Below are 26,522 nucleotides of genomic sequence, written 5' to 3'. Positions count from 1 at the left end.
TGCTGCTTGGCCTGCTGTGTTCATCCAGCCCTGCACCTTGTTGTCTCGGATTCTCCAGCATCTGCAGTTCCTACTATCTCTCTTCCACTACTGAGGTCCAGTTTAGGATTCTATGACAGGATCAGGGCTCCTTGCAGCTTTTAATTCCACTGAGCTGTCAAAAGACATCCTGGAGTGAGGACTACCCCATCCCAGTGTTTGCCTAACTGCAGGAACCATTTTATAAAGTTGGAGGCCAGTCATTGGCTCTGTGCCTTTGAGGGCCTGTTTGATGTGATCCTGTCATCATGTCATTTATAGGGGGAGGGATGTTCCTCCTGTTGGAAGTCCTTTGACTGAAAGATTTGTTTGGAGGTACATTTGGATACAGAAACAGTTCTGATCTCCTGCCCCTAAAGGAAATATCTGACCACAAATGTCTGTGTCATACTCAAAAATCATTTGAAAACCAATTATTCTTCTCTTCCTGTGAAGGAAGAGAAAAAAAGGGCCCCACCAACAGAAAATATTTTCCACTCGACTTTTAAGTGTAGTGTTCCAAAAAAAACCCAACCGACTGCATCCTCCAAAGAACAAATAGCTCTAAAAGGTGACACCCTGCAACTTGTGGTTTTAAAAAAAAGGGTCGCTCATTTTACCTAGATTAGTGAAGATGTCATACAATATGGGTGTTCATTATAGTGGTGTATGATTACTGTAATTGACCTACTAAATAGTTAATAAAGTTATAATATAAAAAAAAAGTGACTGAGAAAGCCCACGTCCTGGTGCAGCCGACACTGTATCAATTATACGAGCAGCCTGTTACTTGAGTGGATCGGAAAGTCTCTTTTTTTAAAAAAAATCAATTTGTTAATTAGTGTTTCCGGCGAGTTGTGTATTTCCATTTATGGGGCCTGACTTCCTCCAACCCTGTAGTTAAGAGAAGGTACCGCCCCTTAGACATGACTTTGGCAGTGAGTCGACAGGAACTCTCTATCAGAGAGTGGTTTGTTTCAGGTTAGTTTAGGAAGTGGAGAGTGGAGAGTGGAGAGTGAGAGAGTGGAGAGTGAGAGACTGGCAATGAAGGTGTGTGCTGTTTAAAATGAGTGTTTATTATAAGTCAGACGGGGAGGATGGTGCTGCTGCTGCCGTTGCCGAGTCTGAGCCGCATGTACTTGAAGTTCTGGTGGAAAAGCCTGGGCGAGGAGCTGCTAATGTCGAGTGCAATGGGACTTCAGGCACAGGGCGCCGAGCAGTCACCAGAAAGCACTCCCCTGTTACTTCTTGCTGTCACTCTGAGACCGTCAGAGATTCAGCTGATGAGGGAGGCACTCCAGGTACTACTGCTTTCAAACTAACGTTTCAATCCACTTTCCCTACCCGCCCCGCTCTATTTGCTGTATAGGTTTTAATCTTGTCTTATCTTTTAAAGCGATAGACACTTTTTTTTTTCTCTCTCCCTCTCTTCTCGGGGTTAGCACTTAAATTTTTGCCCAGTCATGTAAGTTTTTTGGCAGCACCCAGATGTACATTCATTCTGGGGATTGGGTTACTGCCCTGGAAGATTCGGTGTCCGGATCAACATCAAAATATCCTCGTCCATTGCTGCATGGAAGGCAGTTACAAATCACATTTTGCCCCGATGCCCTGCATTCACTCCCTTTTTTTTGGGAGAGAGAGACTGTCCACTGGGAACACACGGTTGCCCACAGTCTACAACCTGTTTGTCTTTGCACTTTAACAGGGGGCTGAGAGAAAGAGAAACACCCCCCTCTCCAAATTCTAAAATCTTTCTGGGGACACCTGCCCGCACGTTTGTTTGAAAGTCTGTTGGTTATCAAATGAGGAATGCTACTTTTGTTACAAAATGAAACTCATTTTGGTAGTATACCACAGCAACAACTTGTGTTTATGTACTATGATTTTATATCCTTAGCAAATGTGTATCAAGCTAAAGGGTACTTGTTTAAAATTTTTTAAATATCATCAATCTATTCAGTGATGTTATTACACACCTCTGCAACTGGTGGTGCTTGAACCAAGCCTCCTGGTCCAGAGGTAGGGGTGCTACCATTGCAGCACAAGAGAGTCTGAAAACTGAACTTAACAGTAACTTCACCTTTTCATATCTTTTTCTAATTAACACTTTTTTAAAGATGTAATGACACAACTCTAGAGCAGGTGGGACTTGAACCTAGGCCTCCTGGCTCAGAGGTAGAGCCAATACTACTGCACCTTAGGGGTGGCCAGCAACCTGACTGTCAAGATGGATTTTAAAAGGAGTTGGAAAAGTTTTTGAGAAACTTAAGGACTAAAATATATATACATGGACCTTTTTGGAACCCCGGACACCCCAAGGCATCTTACAAACGATTTAAGTGTGATCAATGTAGTGATGTAGGAAAGACAGCTATTGGCAGAGGTTGCTGTGCACGGCAATGTGGTTCTGACCAGATGATCTGTTATTGTGAGTTTAATGAAGGGATGAATATTGACCTGGGATACCTGGCCTGTGTTCTGTGAAATAGTGGCATGGGAGATTTCTCCATTCACCTGAGAGGAGTTTGGACCTGGACCCCAGAGATGTGAATGTCAAGTCATGGCTGATATTCTGGTTGGAATTCCAAAGCATGAAACTGAAGTGGCTGATGGCATAACTACCACTAACTGGGCAAAGGGGAAAAGAGGAGAGATGCACAAGAAGGCCAAGGAGCTGGTTAGTTGGGGGCTTTGATGATGTTGGACTGAAGTAGTTGACGGAGAGGGATTTGTTGAAGGCAAAAGGGGTGGCACGTTGGCTCAGTGGTTAGCACTGCTGCCTCACAGCGCCAGGGACCTGGGTTTGATTCCACCCTCGAGCGACTGTCTGTGTGGAGTTTGCACATTCTCCCTGTGTCTGCGTGGGTTTCCTCCCACAGTCCAAAGATGTGCAGGCTAGGTGGATTGGCCACGCTAAATTGCCCGTATTGTTCAGAGATGTGTAGATTAGGTTGGTTACCAGGGAATGGGTCTGTGTGGCCTTGTTGGGCCGAAGGGCCTGTTTCCATATTGTAGGGATTTTATGATTCTATAGAAAAATTGCAGAGGCACTGGAGTCATGGGTCAATGTTAGTGAGGTAATGAAGACAGCACTGTGTGTAAATGCCAATTGCTTTTACTTGTTCACTGGTGGGTTGCGGCAATCACTGGCTGGCCAGCATTTATTGCCCATCCTTGGCTGCCCTTGACAAGGCAGTGGTGAGCTGCCTGTTGAATTGCTGCAATCCATTTGGTGTAGATTCTTCCACAGTGCATTAAGGGAGAGAAACCTAAGATTTTTGACCCAGTATTCTGGTGAGTGACGTGGCGGAAATTTTGAAGGTAGTGGTGTTCTCTTGTATCTGCTGCCCAATTCAGCGGGTGGGGGGGGGGTTCCTTGTCTACATTTGAGAATTCATGGGTTTTGGAGTCAAATTTTGAGAACTCCTCAAGCATTTCCCTCCCAACTCTACACACTGTGCCTCAACTCTGAGTCTGTCCTGCCGACGGGACAGGATGTACCTAGGGATAGTGATGGTGTCCAAGACATTGTGTGTAATGTTTGATTCCATGAGTATGATTATGTTGGGCTTGACTAGTCTTTGAGATGGCTGTACCAATTCTGCAGTCTGCTGGGAATCTCTGGATTGCCTGTCCAGTGATAATATCACTAGGCCATTAATTCTCCCCTCCTGACTGGTGACCAGGACATGCTGCCGAATAGGTTACAGGCATCAGAGTTCTGGTGAGCTGGACTTTGTACAGAGAGTGTAGGCGGGGTGAGAAATCATTTGGAATAGTCAAATCTGGGGCTGGTGAAAATTTGGATGAGTGTTTCAGTGAAAGTAGGAATGAAGTCCGGCAACAAGCTGGACGTAGGAAGTCTTAGTGATGGATGGAAGGAACGTGTTGAGGGGGATGGGCTGGTGGTGGTGACAGTGAGTTGGAAGCAGCAGAGGCACATGAGTAGAAATTCTCCATCTCTTACGCTATGATCTGCACATAGATAATGCTGGAGGTGAGAGTAGTGGGCAGGGGGAAGGTTTATCAAAGAAGACTGGTTGTGATGATAAGTAGTCAGGGGTTCTCTTGTATCTCCAAGATAATCCTGGGGTGGTGAGTGATCTCAGCAGGCAAGAGTCAGCCTTGAAGATTTTTGCTGTGTGCATTCAGACCAGATGTGACGGATGGTTGAACCAGTTTTCTGCTGGATACACTGAACTCTAATCCTTGGACTTGAGGGAGCAAAAAGGACCATGCAAGATGGAATGACCAGGATTTGAAAGAATAAAAGTTCTTTTGGAGACAAGAGCATCAAAGCTGGAGGTAAGCGAATGGTTCTGAAAGTTGTTGGCTGCAGAACTTTCCTGACATATGGGAGTTTGAAAAAACACATGGTTGTCAATACTTTTGGAGAAAGACATTCATCCTGGGGATGACTATGATTGAGCAATACAAGTGGATGTGTGCATGACATTAGGTGGAAAAGATTTTGTCTGGTATTAAGATTTTGGGAATAGTGAGGCTATGGGAGATGTTGAGGCTCTGTGGGAAAGTCAGGAGGAGGACAGAGGCCCAAGTAGGTCTATGAATGTTTTGAGGCTAAGCTGTTGCTTCTTGTAGAGACAAGAGAAGTAAAGGCGAGAGGATTAAACTGGGATTGAGCTTGCAGGTGGTAGACAAGATGACTTTACTGGCAAAGTTTGAGGTGGAACAAGCTGAAATGTGTGATGATGAGGAGGTGGGGAGAGGGGATGAAACTTGGTAATCACTGCAATGCTATTTGTAATAAGGTAATGGTTAGCAAAAGGCTGGTTTGGAATGGAAAGGTAGCAGGAGAGGAATTATTGTGTCATTGTTGGGATGGGAAAAGCCAATAGCCACCTACAGAAGGCAGGGGAGGGGATGGGACACATGGGACTCCAGATTGAAAGGAGCTGAGTGTCAGCATCTTGGTGGATTAGTCCTGGCATTCTTCAGAGACACAGAGTTTAATCCAGAGGGATTTCGAACCACAGAAGAGTAAGAAGGTGGAGGAGTGATGAGATGGGGGAGTGATTTGAAGCATCCCATTCCTGCTAGAAAGAAGCAAGGAAAGGTGTGAACAGAAATAAAAATAACCTGGAACAAATGGCTTTGACAAAGAGAGAGAGAGAGAGGGCACAGAATCAATGAGTCTGGGGTGGCACCGAAACCAGGCACAAAGGGAATTTTGCAATACAAAAATAAGGATTTCAAATAAGTGAAAAATGTCAGTGGTGAATGGAGGATTCCACACCACCACCACCTCTCCCCACATTCCGCCCCCCCACCGCCCCAACCCCAGCCAAACACCTCTGGCTTGTTCCAGATTTCTTGTATAGAATAGCTTGACAATTGTTGCACTTTGGTACACTGAGTCCTTTTTAATGTTACAGTATCTATTTATCTAGTGCCAATGTTACAGAATCAATAACCTCTTCAAATGCTAAGGCAGCACAAAAGGCAAGAGTCAGGTTCAGAAAAAGTTCTTTTTTGTTAAGGCACTCGCTCTCGCCCTTGCTCCCTAACCCCAACCCCAGTCATAGTCATAGTCCTAGTCATAGCCATACAGCATGGAAACAGACTCTTCAGTCCAACTAGTCCACACCTATCATGTTCCCAAACTAAGCTAGCCCCATCTGCCTGCCCTTGGCCCATATTCCTTCCAAACCTTTCCTGTTCATGTACTTATCCAAATGTCTTTTAAATGTTGTAACTGGACCTGCATCCACCAGTTTCTCTAGCAGTTCATTCCACACATAAATCAGTCTGTTTTAAAATGAAAAAAATGCCCCTCGTCATTTTTAAATCTTTAAATAAGACCCCCCCACCCCCGTTTTGAACTCTTCTGCCCCACCCCTAGGAAAAAGACCCTTGTCATTCACCTGATCTATGCCCCTCAGGATTTTATAAACCTTAACAAGGTCACCTCTCAACCTTCTACGCTACAGCGAAAAATGTTGGTGTCTTTCCAGTCTCTTTTTTTCTTATATCTCAAACTCTGCATTCCTGGCAACATTCTGGTAATCTTTTCTGAACCCTCTCCGGTTTAATAATATCCTTCCTATAATAGGGCAACCAGAACTGGACACAGTACTGTAGAAGAGGCCTCCCCAGCGTCTTGTACAACCTCAACGTGACGTCCTGATTCCTATACTCAATATGCCCAAGCAATGAAGGCAAGCATGCTATGCTGGCTCTTGACCACCCTGTCTAACTGTGAAGGAAATTTCAAAGAATTATGTTGCTGAGCCTTTAATTAAAGTTCTGTAGTCACTTAGCTATTGCATGTGGCTCAGTGCATTTGTTCAACATTCACTAATACTTTCTTCCCTGTTGGCAGAGTATATGTTGTGCCAGAACTCAGTGGTGTAATATTGGTGTCACTTCTCATTTCTCAGGACAATCCCTTTGTCAATCATTCCCTGTCTCTAGAAAAAAAAAATATCAAATGAACAGAAGCCTGACTTTCAGGGACTCTCTGGGTATTGTTTGCCTCAGGAGCTCTAGTTTGAAAAGGTTTTTCTACTAACAGTATTAGTTAGTAGAAAAGAGTATGAAGATAGTCTTGGCAACTGCAGACTTGAGCCTGATGTTTGTAGTAACCTATATGGTGGATGGCATCATGAGAGGGGGAGAGAGAGAGATGAACAGGAGATCTCTGAGGTTTTAAGACCTGGATTCATGGAAGCTTCTGTATTGAGCTCAAGATTCTCTAAATTGGAGAGAACACAACATCCTTATACTAGCATTACATCGACACAGGTGATTGGATCTTTGGTACGACCACTGAAGATGGCCATGGCCATGGTTTGGAAGTGGGAACAGAAAGAAAGTTGTTGAAATGTAGTTTATCAGCCAGCTTGAAGGTGTTATGACCGTTCTGTGGCCATCACATCTTTGAGGTGGGGCTTTAACACGGACTTTGTGCCACAACTTGACAAGTTCTTCACCCAGTTGGATCAAATATAGTGAGAATCAGACTGAAAACCCAGCTTGAATAGATTTTGAGATAGTCGGAACTGCCGATGCTGGAATCTGAGATAACAGGTGTAGAGCTGGATGTACACAGTAGGCCAGGCAGCATCAGAGGAGCAGGAAAGCTGACGTTTTGGGCCTGGACCCTTCTTCTGAAAATAGATTTTGACATTGAATTAGCAAATAAATGTTGGTGCTCACTGTAGAGAAATGTCTATTGAGATTGGAAATGTAGATACTCATTGGGAGAGTGTTCGAGGGTAGATTGGTGAGACTACAAATGCTATACAAAGGTTCAGGAATAGGTCACGAGTGATTTTATTTTTGTCGCACATTGGATCAACCATGTGTTGTGCTCTCTCACATATGGTTATGTATGACTCCAGGGAAACGTTAAGTACTGGAGAAATGGGTCTCCATACATTGTTACAAAGCCTGAGGCATGACTAGCTTCCTTCCAGAGATTGTGATTCACTTTTAATATGTTTTTAACAGGACTTTGTTCTTCATATTAATTCTCTTGTATTCCCAGTGAATTAGATGAGATGAGGCTTATAAATTGAAGCTACCGGAAAAGAAAATAGGATGTGAATAATGACTGTGTGAATGAGGTTTTGAATAAAAAGGCAAAATGTTGCAGATGCTGGAACTGTAAACTAAGAGCAAAACTCCAGGAATTACTGCGCTGGTTAGACACTACCTGTGGAAAGAGAATCCATGCTTTGGGGAGATGTCACTCCTCATGAACTTTTTTTGCTTTGTAACATTAACCGTTTCTGTCTCACTCAGGCATAGGCTTTAAATAAAGCTGAGACTGCCAAAAGGTTAGGATTATAAGTGCAGGTGTATCACCTTTTAAAATTGCTGACTTTACTTTCTGACGGTGACATACAAACATTCAAATAAAAGTACCACAAGACTGTTGATCCCAATTAAGTTTGTACTTTAGTCCACAATAAATATAAAACTTTCTTTTTTAATTAGAATATTTGAGTGATACTTTGAAAAGCCAAACTCAAATGAAAGCTCATAAAAGTTTGATTAGCCCTCAATTGATGTCATTAAACTCAGTGAGATTTGTGCAGTAAGACAGAATTTGAGATGTTTTTTCACAAAAGCTGGAGTATGTTTCTGAATGGTAAGAAATCAGATTGAACCAGAGTGGATACATCAACACCGAGCACATCCATCCGTGTTGATAGTCTGTTGGTCGTGACTGTTCATGTGGGTTTCATTTCAACTTTGTCTGGTGCCAGTGATTGCTATTCTGTGCTGTGAAAGGTGTGTTGTTACAATGTCAGCCATTCAGTTTACTTCTGCGTGAGTCATGTCATGACATAGCTCATCATTTCCTGCTTTCTGTGAGTCAGATTATACAAGGGACTGAAAGCCAACTTCTGCTGAGATTGTTACGCTTCTTGTGGTTTAGTGCTTGTGTCTGACTCGGAAATTTGTCAGTTCAAGTCCTCCTCTAAAGATTTGAATGCATAGTAAGGGCTGGTGTTCCGCTACAGTGCGAGCGTGCGCTGTATTGTCAAAAGTACACTGTCATCTCCAAGGATGCACAAAATAACCCTTGACCTTTTTTTTGTTAGATTGAAAAGCGCGGCATTTATTCCCAGTGCCCTGATCAATACTTACTCTTCAATTGACATCACTAAAACAGATTCTTTGGAGTTTACAAGAATGAGACTCGAGCTTATAGAAACTTACAAAATGTTTAAAGGAATGTTATAAGCATTATGGAATCTATAGAATTAAGGAATCCCTACAGTGTGTGGAAGCAGGCCATTTGGCCCATCGAATCCACACTGACCCTCTGAAGAGCATCCCAGCCAGACCCACCCCATCCCTGTGACCCTGCATTTCCAATGGCTTATCCACCTAACTTACACATCACTGAACACTGAGGCAATTTAGCATGGCCAATCCATCTAATTTTCACATCTTTGGACTGTGGTGCGGTTGGGAGGGAACCCAGGAAGACACAGGGAGAATGTCTGTGTGGAGTTTGCACAGTCGCCTGAGGGTGGAATCAAAGCTGGGTCCCTGGCGCTGTGAGGCAGCAGTGCTAACCGCTTGGAGGCATAGGCCGGAATAGATTGTGAGAATCTTTTCCCCATGGCAAATGTGTCTAAGACTAGAAGGTATAAGTATAAGGTGAAGAATAAATGGTTTAGAGGAGATCTGAGAAAAAAGACATTGTCAGCCAAAAGATGGTAGAAATACAGAATATGCTGCCTGACAGGGTGGGAGAGGCAGGAACAGGTAGTTCCGCTATAACACATATTTCGTTAACGTGATTTAGCTGTAACGTGATTGAATTGTGAATGCTGTTTGGATAATGTGAACTTTCTGCTGTACAGGTATAGTGATTTCCCTATAACATGATTTTCTATAGCGTGATGTCATACAAGAACACAACAATTGCATTACTGGAGAACTACCTGATAATTTAAGAAGCATCTAGATGAGCACTTAAAATGCTAGGACATAGTATGCTATGGACCAAGTGCAGGTAAATGAGATATGTAGTTTGATGGTTGGCCTGTTTTGTATTGCTGTATGACAATTGTACAAAAAAAAAGGCAGTGTTGATAAAAATGTTTCACCTTGCTGTGGGGTTTAGAACCAAGGGAGAAGGCTATGGTCTGGAAGTAAGCCTAATGTCTGACACTGGTCCAGTGTTCCTTGATCTGTTCATTGTTGCATTGCTGTTTGTGGGATCCTTCTAAGCACAAATTAACTGCTGCATTTCCTGTATGACAATGGTGGCAACATGTCAGCAAACCACTTTTATCTACAAAGCTTTGGGATGTCCTGTGGTTGTGAAAAGTCTTAGATCAGTCTGAGTCTTCGATCAATGTAAAACATACTGGGAGAGCGCCCGGTGACTTGTTAATCGTGAAAGTGGTGATGTAATTTCAGTGACTCTTAAAACTTTTTTTGCATATGTGGCACACATTTCAAGCAGCTGCTAACTGTCAGCATTCACTCATTTCCTACATGATGCGTGTGCTCAGAATTAATTGAAAAGAAACAAGCTAGCTGGGACTTTGTTCATTTTACTGCTGTAACCTAACTTGTACAAAATGCTATTCGTCCATCACTCCTGTATTCACTAAAGCTGTTGTTGCTCCTCATTCAACAATGTCTCAATTTAAAAATTCTCACTTTTTTTTTCTTGTTTTCAAATCTGTATTATCCTTTAATTCACTTGTGGGACATGGGTGTGTCACTAGCTTTTATTACCCGTTCCCAGTTGCCCTTGAGAAGGTGGTGGTGAGTTTCCTTTTTGAACTGCTGCAATTCAGAAAAAAAACAAAATGGTGGGCAGGAGAGGATCCTCGCTGTAAGCGCGGCATTTCTTTTTTTTTTTTTGAGGTTTTTTTGTGTCGGAGCTGACTTTCTCACTTTCTTGGAGCAGTAATTACTTTTTATAAGTTTTGCATTTGTTTGTTGAACTTTTAAGAATGACCATAAGCAGTGATACAGTAAGTGAGAGCACGAGACAAAGTTTCAGGAGAGGGACCACGTGGAGAGATCTAGAGATCAATAAGAATCCATCAAAAGGATTAAGCAATGAACTTTCACAGCTGACCTTGGGAGACCTCAGTATGGGAACGACACACAGTTGCTGGGAATGATCAGTGATTTCAGAGCCTGATCAGCTAAGTGTTTGATTTTAAGACAGCAAAAAAAAATTAAGATTTTTAATTCTATAAATTGTGAGTAGGATGTGGACATTTTTTAATGTTTTACTGAGATCTGTCACTTGATTAAATTTTTAATATAAAAGATTACCCTAGAGCAGTGTTTTTGAGCTGGAAGACTGAGCAAAAGCAGAGCTTTTGAGCGTGTTTGTTTTTGGATATATTCTGGCCCAGGAGATTGTTTGAAGGTGCAGAGGTGGCTTTTGGTAGAGTGATGTGGGAGATTGGGGAGAATTTCATTGTTACTAATGATTATGTCTGCAGGAAGTAAGTGTGAATGAAAATCCAGTTGGAGCAGCAGTTAGAGACAATGAGGGTGTGATGGATGGCAGTTGCAGGAAGGTAGAAAAACTGCAGATACAGTCAGGGAGATGGGTTACCTCCTAGCAAAGGTAGGTGTGGTTGGGTAGATTGCCCCAGGAGACTCCTGCACTATCCCCATTTCAAACAGGTATGCTGTTTTTGGAGTTAACGTTTCGGGTCTGGTGACCCTTCTCAGAACACTAACTCTGATCACGGATGCTGCCAGACCTGCTGAGCTTTTCCAGCAACTTCTGTTTTTTGTTCCTGACTTACAGCATCCACAGTTCTTTTGGTTTTTATGCTGTTTTGGATAATGTAGTGAGCGAAGGTGGTGGAATGGACTCTGAGGGGAATGTAGCACTGACAGCCAAGTTTCTGGTACTGAGACTGACTCTAATGTAGTGAGGGGTACATCAGGTGCCAAGCGATCGTGTTTTTTTTTTGTGACAGGGGACACTCCAGGTAGAGGTACAGATAGTCATTTGTGTGGCTGACAGTGAGACCTCAGAATGGTATGTTGCTTCCCTAATGCCAGGATCAAAGATATCTCCGAGCGTGACCAGCAGAAAGTTGTTGTCATTAGTGCAAAAATCTCCTGGTACCATCTGTTTAGCCCTCCTGCTCTGCCGGATGGTCACCCATTCCCTTCCTGCCTGGGGAGTCTGAGTCTGTGGTGTGACCACCACTTTCTACATGATACTCTCTGCCTTTGTGAACATTCCACAGTGTCCCCAGACACCATTCCAAATCCGAAATTCGGGCTTCCAAGCTGGAGACACTACTTTATACACATACAGCTCCTGGGCACTGGAAATGTGCCTGGCTTCCCACATCAAGCAAGAGGAGCAGACTATGACTTGGAGCTCTCCTGCCACGCCTTTATCCCTTTGACGTACTTAACAATTACAATGTCAACTGTCCAGTTTCTGGAAGTTGTTTAGGCTTGCACTCGCTGCCGACCTTCCTTTCACAATGTTCTGTCTCCTCTCTTTCTTTTTGTTTTTTTTTTTTTTTTTGTTTTGGTTACAGGAGGAATGGAAACACTACAGTAATGTTTGGGCTGACCATTCCTTAACACCAGGTTCTTCTACGATACCCTTTATGCCTGTGCTGACTGTGAAGTCCACTCCCAGCATGCAAATGAACGATGTCTCGGCGCCCTCAGGTTGGGACTGAGATATCATCGCTTTTATAGAAACATGGCTCAGGGAGGGGCAGGACTGGTAGCTTAATGTTCCAGGGTATAGATACTATAGGGAGTGGAGGAGATGGTAAACAGCAAATGGGTTGAGGGGGGAGGGGGAGAAAGTGTTTTTTTTTGTTTAAGGATAATGTTACAGCTGTACCTAGGGAGGATATTTCCGGGAGAACGTCCAGTGAAGTTATTTGGGTGGAACTGAGAAATAAAAAAAGGCTGGTCACCTTACTGGGATTGTATTATAGACCCCCCCCACCCCAATAGCCAGTGGGGAAATTGAGAAGCAAATATGTAAGGAGATCTTGGATACCTAAGAATAATAGGGTTGTAATGGTAGGGGATTGTAACTTTACAAATGTAGACTGGGACTGCGTAGCGTTAAGGGCTTCATCGGAGGGGAATTTAGGCGAGGACAAGAAAATTTTCTGATTCAGTATGTGGCTGTACCTATGAGGCAAGGTGCAAAACTTGACTTTCTGTTGGTGATTTGAGGCTGGGCAAGTGACTGAGGTGTCATAGGGCATCATTTTGGGGCCAGTGATCATAACTTTTTTTTAAAACTAATAGAATTATGGAAAAGGATAGACCTGATGAGAAAGTTGAAGTTCTAAATTGGAAGAAGGTGAATTTTGATGAGATGGGGCAAGAATGTTCAAAAGTTGATTGGGAGAGGCTATTTGTAGATAAGAGGACAGTTGGGAAGTGGGAGGCCTTTAAGATTATGAGATAATGAGAATTCAGAGACAGTATCTTCAGTTAGAATGAAGGGCAAGGCTGAAAGGTGTAGGGAATGCTGGATGATTAGAGAAATTGAGGCGCAGATCCAAAAGAGGTGGCCTATGTCAGGTATAGATAGTGGGGCACAAGTGAATCGCTTGAGGAATATAAGGGCAGTAAGAGTATACTTAAGAAGGACGTCAGGAGGACAAAAAGGGAACATGAAATAGCTTTGACAAATTGGGTTAGGGAGAAATAAAGGGATTCTACAAGTACACGAAGGACAAAAGAGTAACTAGGGAGAGAATAGGGCCCCTTTTAAAGATCAACAAGGCTGCCTATGTGTGGAGCTGGGGAAGGTACTAAATGAATACTTTTATCAGGACTTACTGTAGAGAAGAATATGGAAGCTAGAAAACTTGGGGAAAGAAATAGTGATATCTGGAAAAGTGTCCATATTTACAGAGGAGGTGCTAGACATTTTAAAATGCATAAAAGTAGATTAATCCCTGGGATCTGATCAAGTGTATCCCAGAACTTTATGGGAAGCTAGGGAAGAGATTGCTTGGCCCCTTGTTGAGATCTTTGTATCATTGATAGCCGTGGGTGAGGTGCTGGAAGACTGGAGATTGGTTAAAGTGGTGCCATTATTTAAGTAAGGTGGGAAGGAAGAGCTAGAGAACTGTAGACTGATGAGCCTGACATCAGTGGTGAGCAAGTTGTTGGTGGGGATTCTGAAGGACAGGATTTACATGTATTTGGAAAGACAGGGACTGATTATGGATAGTCAACATGGCTTTGTGCACAGGAAATTGTGTCTCATTAATTTGAGTTTTTTTTTTGAAGAAGTGACAAAGAACATGAAGGCAGAGTGGTCGATGTTGACTATAGAGACTTCAGCAAGGTGTTCGAGGTTCCGCATCGTAGACTGATTTGTGAGGTTAGATCACGTGGGATCCGGGGAGCCATCCAATTCCATACAAAATAGGCTTGAAAGTAGGAGACAGTGAGTGATAGTGAAGGGTTGTTTTTTAGACTGGAGGCCTGTGACCAGTGGTGTTCCACAGGGATCGGTGCTGGGTCCACTGCTTTTTGTCATTTATTTATATAAACGATTTGGATGTGAATATAGGAGGAATAGTTAGTAAATTTGCAGATGACACCAATAATATAGGTGGTGTCGTGGACAGAGAAGAAGGTTATCTTGGACTATAACAGGACCTTGATCAGATGGGCTGAGGCGTGGCAGATGGAGTTTAACTTAGATTAATGTGAGTTGTTGCATTTTTGGAAAGGCAAACCAGGGCAGCACTCGCACAGTTGACAGGGCCCTGGGGAGTTTTGCCGAACAAAGAGAGCTCAGGGTGCAGGTGCACAGTTCCTTGAAAGTGGAGTCGCAGGTAGACAGGTTAGTGAAGAAGGCGTTTGGTATGCTTGCCTTTATGGGTCAGAGCATTGGGATGCCATGTTGTGGCTGTGCAGGACATTGCTTAGGCCACTTTCGAAACACTGCATTCAATTCTGGTCCCAATGTGAAAGGAAAAATGTTGTGGAATCTTGAAAGGATTGGGGAAGGATTTAGAAGCATGTTGCTGGGATTGGAGGCTTTGATCTATAGGGAGAGGGTGAATAGGCTGGGATGTCATAGTGGCTCAGTGGTTAGCACTGCAGCCTCACAGCGCCAGAGACTCACTTTCAATTCCAGCCTCGGGCAACTGTCCATGTGGAATTTGTATGTTCTCCCCATGTCTGCATGGGTTTCCTCCAAGTGCTTAAGTTTCCTCCCACAGTCCAAAGATGTGCAGGTCAAGTGGATTGGCCATGCTAAATGGCTCGTAGTGTCCAGGAATGTGTAGGTTAGGTGGATTAGCCATGGGAAATGCAGGTTTACAGGGATAGGGTTGGTGGGGTGCTGTTCAGAGAGTCAGTGTGGACTTGTTAGGTCCATTAGCCTGTTTCCACACTGTAGGGATTCTGTACAAACAAAAAAGGCTGGAGCTTTTTCCCCTGAAGTGTTGGAGGCTGAGGGGTGACCTTGGAGAGGTTTATGAAATCATGAGAGGCACGGTTAGATGAATAACCAAGCTCTTCTCCCCATGGTGAGTGAGTCCAAAACTAGAGGGCATAGGTTTAAGGCGAAAGCGGAAAGATTTAAAAGACCTGAGGCGCAACGTTTTCCTGGAGATGCTGGTGGTTGTATGGAATGAGCTACCCATCCAGCTGGGCACATGAATAAGAAGGCTTTAGATGGAAATGGACCAATACACAGACAAATGGGACTCGATCAGTTTAGGATATCTGATTGGTATAGAGGGATTGGACTGAAGGATCTGTTTCCGTGCTGTATAATTCTATGATTCTGTCATAGGTAGGCCCACAACACTTCGGGAGATTTGTGTAAACTTATATTTCTGCATTTTACTGTGCCTTCATTTACTGAGGTCTTAAGTTCTGGAATTCCATCCCTAAACTTTCTTCCTTTAAGACTGGTGGATGTGGGCACAATTACAACGTTTAAAATATGTTTGAATAAGTACATGAATAGGAAAGATTTGGAGGGATATGGGCCAAGAGCAGGCAGGGGGGACTAGTTTAGTTTGGGATTTATGTTCAGCATGGACTGGTTGGACCAAAGAGTCTGTTTCTCTGCTGTATGACTGTCCTTTAAAACCTAATTCTTTGAGCTTGTTTTTAGCCACCTGGCCAAATATCTCCATTTATGGGTGTTAAATTTTATAACATCATACAACACAGAATTTTACAGTACAGAAGAAGGCCATTCGACCCATTGTGTCTGTACTGGCTTCTGAAAGAGATACCCAGCTAGTCCTGCTCACCAGCTCCATTTCCATAGCCTTTAACTTCACTTTCAAATATACGTGCAGCTCTCTTTTGAAACCTTGTCAGGAATTTGCCTCCACCATTCTCCCAAGCAGTGCATTCCAACTGAGTGGAAAAATTTCCCCTCTCTTGCGTGCTTCATGTTCTCTAAAGCCCCCCTGAAACAATTTACTACATATGCTTTTAAATACAAGTTGGTTTTGTCATTACCTCTGTCTGAAAACAGGGAGAAACCTAAAATAAACAAAGGAACTGTTAAAAGCAAGATATTTGCTGCAGTGCTTCCTTGGGCTTATTATGTCTTAGGCCCTACCAGCTGTAGCCACTTCATAATGACCTTCACTCCTTCAGTACAGTGTCGGAGTGGGAACGTTTGCTGAATGTTTGAGTGCAGTTCAGTTTGCAGCAACTTGGATACTGAAGCAGTCTGCTGATCTGAACTTAAACCTCACACCCTCCTGACTCTGAGCCAAAGTGCTGCTGAGTCACTGACATTGTCAAACTCTTGGTATAACTTATCCTTTTCTTTAACCTTGCACAGCAGGATGTTGGAATTAGCAGTGTGTTGCATAAATAGTGCATCCATAAGAGCAGGTCAGAAGTTGGAAATTCTGCATTGGATAACTCTTGCCTGTTGACTGCCCAGAGTCTCTGCAGCACCAACAAGACGCAGGTCAGGACTACCCACTTGTTTGCATGGGTACAGCTCCTACACACACACAAGGGGCTGGATAACATCCAGGACAAAGGAGAGTACTTGATTGGTGGCCCATCCATGACATTCAACACTCCTTTCCCTCCAGCCCTGATGTGGATGGTACCCACTTGGGGAAATGCATGATGCTTGTAGCAATTAATGACGGATCCTCCAACAGCATCTTCCAACTCTCAATCTCTATCACCTTGAGGGTCAAACACAGCAGATGCACAGGAACACCACCTACGGTGATCCTCTCCAGGCCACGTACATCTCATCCTTACTTCACTATCACTCACTGGTTCAAAATTCTGGAGCTTCCTTCTGCAGGTGTCCAGGAGAAAGGTGATTTATCTTTAAGTTAGAGCCAGGCCATTGAGGGGTAATGTCAGAAAACGGTACTTCACACTAAAGGTTAGTGGATATCTGGAGTTTTCTCATCTCTTTCAGGTGGGATTTAATCGACTGTTTCAGAAATTTTGCTTTTTATTTAGCAAGGGTGTTCTTCTAGAAAAGAGAAGGTTGACAAGAGATTTGACGGAGGTGCTCCAAGTCACAAGGCGTCTACACAGAATGGATAGGGAGATAACACAGTGTGGAGCAGGAGGAACACAGCAGGCCAGGCAACATCAGAGGAGCAGGAAAACTGATGTTTTGGGTCGGGACGTTTCTAAAGAAGGGTCCCGACCCGAAACGTCAACTTTCCTGCTCCTCTGCTGCCTGGCGTGCTGTGTTCCTCCTGCTCCACACTGTTATTTCAAGAACTGCCAGTGCTGGAGTTAACTATCCCCATAGATGGGGAGATACTGTTCCTCTGAGCAGAAGGATTTAGAAGGGGAGGCATGGATTGAAGGTACTTGGTAAAAGAAGTAACGGGAGAAGAGAAACTTTAAAATCTGGACTGAGTGTGATAGAGGCAGCATTCAATTTTTAACCTCACCATGAAGGAAGCAGGTGTAGAAGTATGGCACTAGGCGCATTTGCTCGTTGAGAGCCATCACAAACATAATGGGCTGGATTTCACTAGCTGTGAAAATGATGGTCCTGTGGGGTTTTGTTTTTCCATCAAGAATGAATATTCATGGTCGGCCAAATGACGTGATTTCAATTTGCTAGGCCTTTTGATTCTCAAAGTTGGGAATGACAGGTGCAATGATATCGATACTTATTATTAAATTTTATGAAGTGACTTGGCATTCATTTTCCTTCCTTACTAACTGAGGACAGGATTTTCCGATACTTAGAAGCAAAATGTAGAGCATGATGTACTATCCTAAATGACGGTGGAAACGGTCTGCAAATTGCAGACCAATGTTTGAGCTCTCTTTAATTTCTATCTCCAAAGATGGATCTGTATGTCCTCGACCTGTTATTCTCAATACAACTTCTGAAATTTAAATGATTATGGTTATAACAGTGTATCTGTTCTAAATTTGGAAAGTATTCATGAAGAGTTAACTTCCGCCTAGCTTGATGGATTTCCACATCTCCCAATATATCCATCATTTAGACTGCTATCTTACAACTGTCGTTCATAAGCATACACCCCTTTGTCCTTACTGAGAACAGCAATATCAGTGCTTGGTAGTTTGCTGCATAGTCGAACACTCACACCCACTATCCGTTTTGTGGAAGCCTACTGCAAATCAAATATAAAATCAATCTCCACAATTCCTACTATGTGGGCAAATTTAAGCTCAAACTTAATACTCCTTTTAAGGATGAGGAAATGTGGGTTCAAGTAGATGCATGTAAAAGGAATCAAATGCGTCCAATGATTTTCAACCTTACCGTTTTGAAATTTTCTTGTTACATGTCGAACTGTGCCACAGTCACATACTGTCAGAGTTTCATGGGTTCGGCCAATGTTAGTTAATAAGAAGCACTGGGTTTTGAGCAGCATCGTACAGGCTCAGCAGCCAATTGGCTACGCTACTGAATAAACATCCAGAAGTTGTGGACTTTAAGAGAAGAAGCAATTACTGTATATTGTAGTTATTGGGGCTAAAGCAATCAAAGGGTGTAGAGAGGAAACAGGTGGGAGAGTTGGATGATCAGCCATGATCATACTGAATGGTGGAGCAGGCTCGAAGAGCCATATGGCCTATTTCTGCTCCTATTTTCTATGTAACTTACATTCAACATGGCAAGATACAACAGTAAATTGAATCCAATACAGATGGTAGTTCAGCTTAGGGGGGAGTAAAAAAGGAAAATGACTAGTAACTAGCTGCTCAAAAGTGCAGCGGGTTCATTGCTGTTTCTTTTGGGGGAAAGGAACCTGTTCTCTTGTATGCCCAGGACTCGAGTCTGCCTTTTTGTAATGCAGTGTATGTGTCCCTACCCCTGGGATGCCGAGCTTCATGTCCCATCTGCTCCAGAGGTGTGTAATAACATCTCTGAGCAGGTTGATTTAGAAAAATAGGTTTCAAAAAAGAACTCAGTCTGATTTCAAGTTCACACAAAATGGCTTGGTCTTAATAGTTCATAAATATGGTAGCAAAATACAAGGAACCGATCAGTTGTTCGCTCCCTCCCTCCCTCCCTCTCAAATGTGGATTTCCTTGAGGAGCATTGTCCTTCAAGACATTATTGGCTCCATCAACTTGAATCTGCTTCCCACAAACAGGAGCAAAACTGAATGGTGTAATGTGAAAGGGCACAGTTCTAATAGGCGTTAGGCAAAAGGGCTAAATGCAACACCAGGAAGCACTTATTTACACTGTGAGCAATTAGGATCTGGATGGTACTGCCGAGTGCATGATGGAGGCACATTCAATCTTGGCTTTCAAAGAAAGAGACTTGGATAACCTGAAGAGAGAGTTTGCAGGGCTACAGGGAGAAAGCAGGAAAATGGGATTAGCCATTAATTAGAAATTGATAAGGCCACATTTTGGAGTACTGTGTACAATTCTGGCTGCCCTGCTATAGGAAAGGGTGCGACAAAGATTTAGAAGGATGTTACTGCGACTGGTTAGATTGGGTCTTTTTTTTTCATTCCCCAACTCTCTCCCGTTTTTCCCCCCCCCCCCCCAAAAAAAAAGCGTTGGAGACTGATGGGTGACCTTTTATCGAGGTTTATAAAATCATGAGGGACATGGATAGGGTGAATAGCCACGGTCTTTTTCCACCCCCCCCCCCCCCCCCCAAAGGAGGGGGGGCCAAAACTAGGGGGGGGAGGTTTAAGGTGAGCGGGGAAAGATTTGAAAAGGATCTGAGGGGCAGCTTTTTCATACAGAGGGTGGTGCATGTATGGAATGAGCTGCCAGAGGAAGTGGTCAAGGCAGGTACAATTACAACGTTAAAATCATGTGCACTAGTCCATGGATAGGAAAGATTTAGAGGGATATGGGCCAAACACAGGCAAATTGGACTAGTTCGGTTTAGGAAACCTGTTTGGCCCAGATGAGTTCCTGTGCTATATGACTGACTGCACATCCAGAAATACAGTTTGAGATGCTTTCCTCCAAAATTTGGATTGTGTCTGGAGACAACAGCGTGAACTAACAGTAAGTGAATAGACTGGACTGACAGTAGTGCTGCAGATAGTAGTGGGGGAAACATGAGAGATTGGCTTGACATGTAAGCAACTTGTGTAATATTTAAATAGTATTACTCCCTGTTCACTGTGCTGGAGAGAATTCAGGTGATCACATTCTCACATCTGCCCTTTGCCCAAAGCATTAAGTTCAAAAACCTTATCATCAAATGACTGTAATGATCTCTGGCCGACGTTCTAGTACAGGCCATTTAACTGTAACTTCTGCTGTCTTCTGTGGCGCCCTCACCTTCACTGTCCTTACCCTCCGATGCACTCCAAACATTTAACAACTATCTCTCCTTGCTACCATTAGCCTAGCTCCACATTGTGCATTATCACATTTTTCTGTTGACCCTAATCATTTGAATAGTTTTGGTGTGAGTGAACTTGACAGGATTTAAAGGGATCTAGATAAATTACCTAGTCTCATGATTAGCTGAGTGTTTTTTTTGTTTTAATAGAGGAAGTATGCACATTCTGGTTCAGGACTCAGCCCTATACAATAGTCTGACTTTCTCTGGAAAGTATCCAAAAGATTCTGATGTCATTGACAGTTTGTTATATGTTCCAGTCAACAGTAGGGCTTTTGGCTAATTGAACATTATTCATTCAACTGTCTGTTTTGGCTGAGTTTATAATTGACTGAGTACAGGAATTAAATTCAGAAAATTGTGGGTAATTTTCAGAATCTTACCTCCAAAAGGAGATGCTTGAGGAAACTCTGAAGGAAAGGAAATTGCTAACCTGTGGTACTGGATGCCACAGTTTACCCTGGAATTCAACTTTGATTCCAAGCCAAATTGACCATCATGATCTAATTTGGGTTGACCAACGTGCATAGCTGATTAACTGACTGTGTATAAAATAGTACGTTTGGAGAGAGATTCTGATTAATACTATGTGTGCTGCGCTTGACTCGAACATTGTTGATGTTGATGTAGTGTCTCGAGGAAGGAAAGGATTTCGTACCCTTGCCCCACCATCAAATAATGATGCTATCAGGCTGATGGACTTGGACCCATTTTATGTAGAACAACACAGCTTGAAAACCAGAAAGTTTTTAACCTTTGAATATAGAACCTTGCTGTGCTAATAAAAGTACACCTTTACTCCTTTTGTGTCTCTCAAACTCATTAAGACACCTTCACTACAGATCAGATTGATCATTTGTACAACAATGGAAAGAAATGTGACGGAATTATAATCTTTTATTTTGTACCCTTACTTCGAAAGTTAGTTTCTGTTCACCTATTGAAATAGGCCTCTCTGTGTGTGTGCATGCGGTGGGAGAAGAGGGGGTAGTGGATGGTAAGGGAGCTCCCAGCGATCCTCTGTTGAGTCAGTTATTAGTGATTTGGATCTAGAACATAGAACATTACAGCGCAGTACAGGCCCTTTGGCCCTCGATGTTGCGGCGACTTGTGAAACCAATCTGAAGCCCATCTAACCTAAACTATTCCATTATCATCCATATGTTTATCCAATGACCATTTCCATGCCCTTAAAGTTGGCGAGTCTACTACTTTTGCAGGCAGGGCATTCCACGCCCTTACTACTCTGAGTAAAGAACCTACCTCTGACATCTGTCCTATATCTATCACCCCTCAATTTAAAGCTGTGTCCCCTCGTGCTAGCCATCACCATCCGAGGAAAAAGGCTCCCACTGTCCACCCTATCTAATCCTCTGATCATCTTGTATGTCTCTATTAAGTCACCTCTTAACCTTCTTCTCTCTAACGAAAACAGCCTCAAGACCCTCAGCCTTTCCTCATAAGACCTTCCCTCCGTACCAGGCAACATCCTGGTAAATCTCCTCTGCACCCTTTCCGATGCTTCCACATCCTTCCTATAATGCGGCGACCAGAACTGTACGCAATACTCCAAGTGCGGCCGCACCAGAGTTTTGTACGGCTGCAACATGACCTCATGGCTCCGAAACTCAATCCCTCTACCAATAAAACCTAACACACCATACACCTTCTTAACAACGCTATCAACCTGGGTGGCAACTTTCAGTGATCTATGCACATGGACACCGAGATCTCTCTGCTCATCCACACTACCAAGAATCTTACCATTAGCCCAGTATTCTGTATTCCTGTTGCTCCTTCCAAAGTGAATCACCTCACACTTTTCCGCATTAAACTCCATTTGCCACCTCTCAGCCCAGCTCTGCAACTTATCTATGTCCCTCTGTAGCCTGCAACATCCTTCCGCAGTATCCACAACTCCACCGACTTTGGTGTCATCCGCAAATTTACTAACTCATCCTTCTACGCCCTCATCCAGGTCATTTATAAAAATCACAAACAGTAGTGGCCCCAAAACAGATCCTTGAGGTACACCACTAGTAACTGAACTCCAGGATGAACGTTTCCCATCAACCACCACCCTCTGTCTTCCTACAGCTAGCCAATTTCTGATCCAAATCAGTCTTGTGTTGTTCAGGAAGTGTTCAGCTTTCAGCTTGGCATCATTTGAGAGAAGTGGGAGGTATTCCAATAAAGTTGGCCTTCATTCAATCTGTGGTAAACTGCCCCGCTTAAATTCTATTACGTGCCCAAATGGAGTGCAAGTGACACCTCTGAATTTGTGAAGTGTGTGCCTAGTTTTGCCTTACCGGGATACATGTCATTTGTGAACTAATACGTGTGATTGCGGGGATAAATATGTCCTAATCTTGCGGCAACAGATCAGGAACTTGCTGCACCAGCGAACACCAGGTCAAAGAAAATTAATTTCTCCAGTCAACAAACCTTTCTTTGATTTTTTCACTGCAAGGATGCCAAGTATGTTTTGTTTTCATCTATTACGGTGACGTTGTTATCGGCAAATTTGCTAGACCAAGCAATTTGTACCTGCTAGGAGAGGCCTGTGCACAGATTGGTTTTGATTGCATCGTTTGGCTAATGTGCCCCAGATACCAATAGATTATGGAAGCTGTATTGTTACTCTTTGAGATGCTATTTCCAAACCAAACTTTGTCACCAAAGTATCTTGGAGACAGCCAAGATAGTGCCACAGACACCAGTTAGCTCTCCTCCTCATCAGATGTACTACCCTGGACAATGTCCTCATCTCTTGTATATCACAGCACTGACAGTCACACTGACCCTTCCCTTGTGTCAGGCTTCAGCCAAGGAAACTAGCATCCCCTAACTCCACTTTGGATCAACACTTGCCATTTCACTGATCCAGAGAGCACCCGGGATTTCCTTTTGATGTCTTCAACCAGACTTTTTCCGCCATGGACACCCAAGACCGGAGTGCCAAGTCCATGTGGGGTCATCTAAGTAACCATTTCCATCTCTGCACTCTGTGCATGGCAAAACAGATCAGGGGAAGCCAGTTAGCATTGAGTCTTATTGATCTGAAATGAAGCCAGTTAATCAAAAGGAGAGCCCTTGTGAGCTACAAGCATGCCCTCAGCAAGAAAAAAAAAATCCACATATTGCCAGAACTGCTGGAACGAAGTCTTGGCAGATTACATGATGTTGTCAAGTCTGAAAGGGTTAGTACTGAGTGCCATAAGCATCATCCACTGCAATGTCATATGGCCTTGTGGGTATAACAGCTTAAAATCTCAAAGTGCGCCCGAACATTTGGTCTTATCAAAGACTCTGTAGCGTCATACCAATGCAAACTTAACTAGTCGCGAATGTGCAATAAACCATTTTGTTAGCTACAAGTGATTCGTCCAGTTAGACCAGAAAATGTCCTTTACTCTTTATCACGCTAGACCAAGCAGGCCCTGTAGCTGGCATGCCCATCACTTGGCATCATGTTAGGCAATACTGGGTGAAACTCTGCAAGAATATGCAATCTGCTGCTGACTCCAGGGAACATGTAGTGCGTGGGGAATGAACAAACCAAAAAGTTGAGCAGGCTCCTTTTGATGCAAACGGAATTGATCCTCACTGACCCTAGCAAGCAGGTAGAAAGGTGGCTTAATACGGTTTGTTTTTCTTTCTTGTGAACTGAAGATGCTCTGTTTGACAGCAATCCCACCTTAGGTCAAGGCCTTGTTAGGCCTGACATCTTGCCAGTGATATAACCCCAGGAAATGATGCCATTTCACCTGAAATTCTCAAGTGGCCTTGGATCAATAATGACTTGTTATCTTTCCTTTTTTATAATGCTGATATCAGGACCTGAGAATGCTCAGATTGTCAGAGTTGAGAAGGTGAGTGTGGACCAACAAATGAAAATACAAGGCAAGCCTGGTCTGCGCAAGTTCTCATTCTGCACCCTCCTTTTACCCGAATGATGTATGAACAACCTGTGAAAGCAAAGAGTAACGGCTGAATAGCTTCCACCTGTACTGCCTCAGGTGAATATTGGACAATTCCTGTCAGGACAGAGTGTTAGATAAGGAAGTATCCCAGCCAGCATGTGTGCCCTGTGATTCTGTCACAGCTATGTTGGCTGGGTCATGTGAGCTGTGTGGGTGATGGCTGTGTCTCCAAGATCTGCTCAGTGGTAAGCTTGATATTGGAGCGAGATCAACAGGCTCCCCACTTCCGTGAAACAAGGACATCGATTGGCAAGTTACCTGGGATTGGAGTTGGTGCAGCGGAAGTTCTTATTGTTGATCAGTGTACCTAGAGATGAGCAGTCAGGGAAGGTGCGGTTAAAGCAGAGACCCAAAGAGCCCACTAAAAGGGGAAAAAGCTGACCTTAAGCCAAGGCTATTCGTCTGTGGCAGTGGCAGGAGTACCTGTCGCGAATTGGCCTCTGTAACCACAACAGACTGGTCAGTCCAGAAATGGCACACGCTGGGCACAGCCCATCGTCTTCCCAAGGCAAACGGACGCTTTCAAGCACAGTAAGTCCCTGTTTAACATTGCCCCATTTCCTGATACTTCTGATTGAACATCATTCTGTTGGGGCTTGTATTCTTGTTTCAGTTTGTCGCTTAGTGATGGTATGACATTGAGCAGCACCATTTGTGCAGCCTCTCGCAGTTTCTCACTGCTGAACTCTTTGTTTCCAATCTTTCATGAATGTAGGGGTCAGTGGCTGGGCCTGTATTTATTGCCCTTTCCTAATTGCCCTTGAATTGGTACCGAGCTGTGGCAGCTCACAGGGTAGACCCGCTGTGCTGTTAGGAAGTGAATTCTCTGATTTTTTGACCCAGCAGCTAATGATGGTGTAGCTATCTCATTCCAAGTCTAGATGGTGGGTGACTTGGGTTGGGGCCCTGGCAACACGATTTCAACTAGGAATAAGAACAAAATACTGCAGATGCTGGAAATCTGATACAAATACAGAGAAGGCTGGAGAAACTCAGGAGGTCTGACAATATCTGTGGGGAGAGAAACAGTTAATGTTTCTCATCCAACATGACTCTGGAACTATCAGACTCTGTTAACTCCTGTTTCTCACTTCACAGATTCTATCAGACCTGCTGAGTTTCTCCAGTTTTTTTTTCCCAATTTGAAGCGAGAATGATGACTATTGCAGCCCCAGCTCAGCACTTCTGCACTGATAAGGACCCACACTTCCACAAGTCCAGATCTCCGACATCAGTCCCTACTCTCCTTTGCAACAAAGGTCTTGAGTTCAGATGTGGTCTGATTAAACCCAGAAGTACTGCAGCTTTTGTATGGTCAGGTCACCTACCCTTTTTACCCTCTGTGTGAGGGTGCAGCAACACACTCTGTCTGGAGGCCTGATATGGCATCATGATGAAAGGTACCTTTTCTCTCCTTTTCACGAGAATGGGAATGGGATATTTCTGACATCAATGCGAAATGACTATTGGGTTCTTCCAGGTAAGGATGAGTACCTAAAAGTCTCTGAGACCAGACCCTGCCTCCCATTGATACTAATATATTGATTAGAATTCCAGGCTCCATATTTAATAGTTGACTGAATGAGCTGTCATTGTGTTTCTTATTTCTGAACTTGAGGGAGTGTTAAGTTTACATATTTTTATACTGTAAATGTCTTGGATTCTGTGAAGGTAATGTGTCAGCCACTCAGAGTTGTTTCATTTCGACCAAGTTTTCCTTCCATGTCATTGTTGTGTTATTGGACTAATATTTCAGAAACATGGTTTGAATCCCATTGGAGTGGCTGGGGAATTAATTTCTGTGATTTGACTGAGCCTGAAGTTTAAAAAAACTAGTTTTAATAATGGTTGTGGAGAAACTACTTGAACTGTTGTTATAAACCTCTCCGGCTCACTGATGCTCCTTCTAGGAAATGAAATTCGCTGTCCTAACTTGGTTTGAGCTGTACATAACGCCAGATCATCTGTGAGTCAGTTGATTCTTATCTGCCCTCTGAAATAGCCGAAAACTACATAGACATTTATCTTGCTTTATCCGATTTTAAAACCAGTGAAAATCTCCCAGCAGTGACAAAGGCAGCAAACATGATGCACAGACAACAAGGTGCAGGGCTGGATGAACACAGCAGGCCAAGCAGCATCACAGGAGCAGAAAGGCTGACGTTTCGGGCCTAGACCCTTCATCAGACTAGGCCCGAAACGTCAGCCTCTCTGCTCCT

General features: G+C 43.5%; 1 protein-coding gene across 2 annotated transcripts in view; it reads left to right on the top strand.

Moving 5' to 3' along the window:
• The first annotated feature begins 930 nt into the window (after window positions 1-930).
• Window positions 931-26,522, top strand: part of slc35g1 (solute carrier family 35 member G1) — a 47,752-nt gene continuing 22,160 nt past the window's right edge. Inside the window, exon 1 of one of the 2 annotated variants that reach the window (XM_048608657.1) lies at window positions 931-999. In XM_048608657.1, coding sequence (XP_048464614.1) covers window positions 945-999 — 55 coding nt within the window. In that variant the 5' untranslated portion in view covers window positions 931-944. Of the gene's footprint in view, window positions 1,320-26,522 lie in introns of both variants that reach the window. The other variant, XM_048608656.1, reaches the window with a different exon arrangement.

The sequence above is a fragment of the Rhincodon typus genome, chromosome 20 (assembly GCF_021869965.1).
Source record: "Rhincodon typus isolate 14 chromosome 20, sRhiTyp1.1, whole genome shotgun sequence".
NCBI classification, from domain to species: Eukaryota; Metazoa; Chordata; class Chondrichthyes; order Orectolobiformes; family Rhincodontidae; genus Rhincodon; species Rhincodon typus.
Note: the sequence above shows the minus strand (reverse complement) of the source record. Positions and strands in the feature narration are given on the sequence as shown.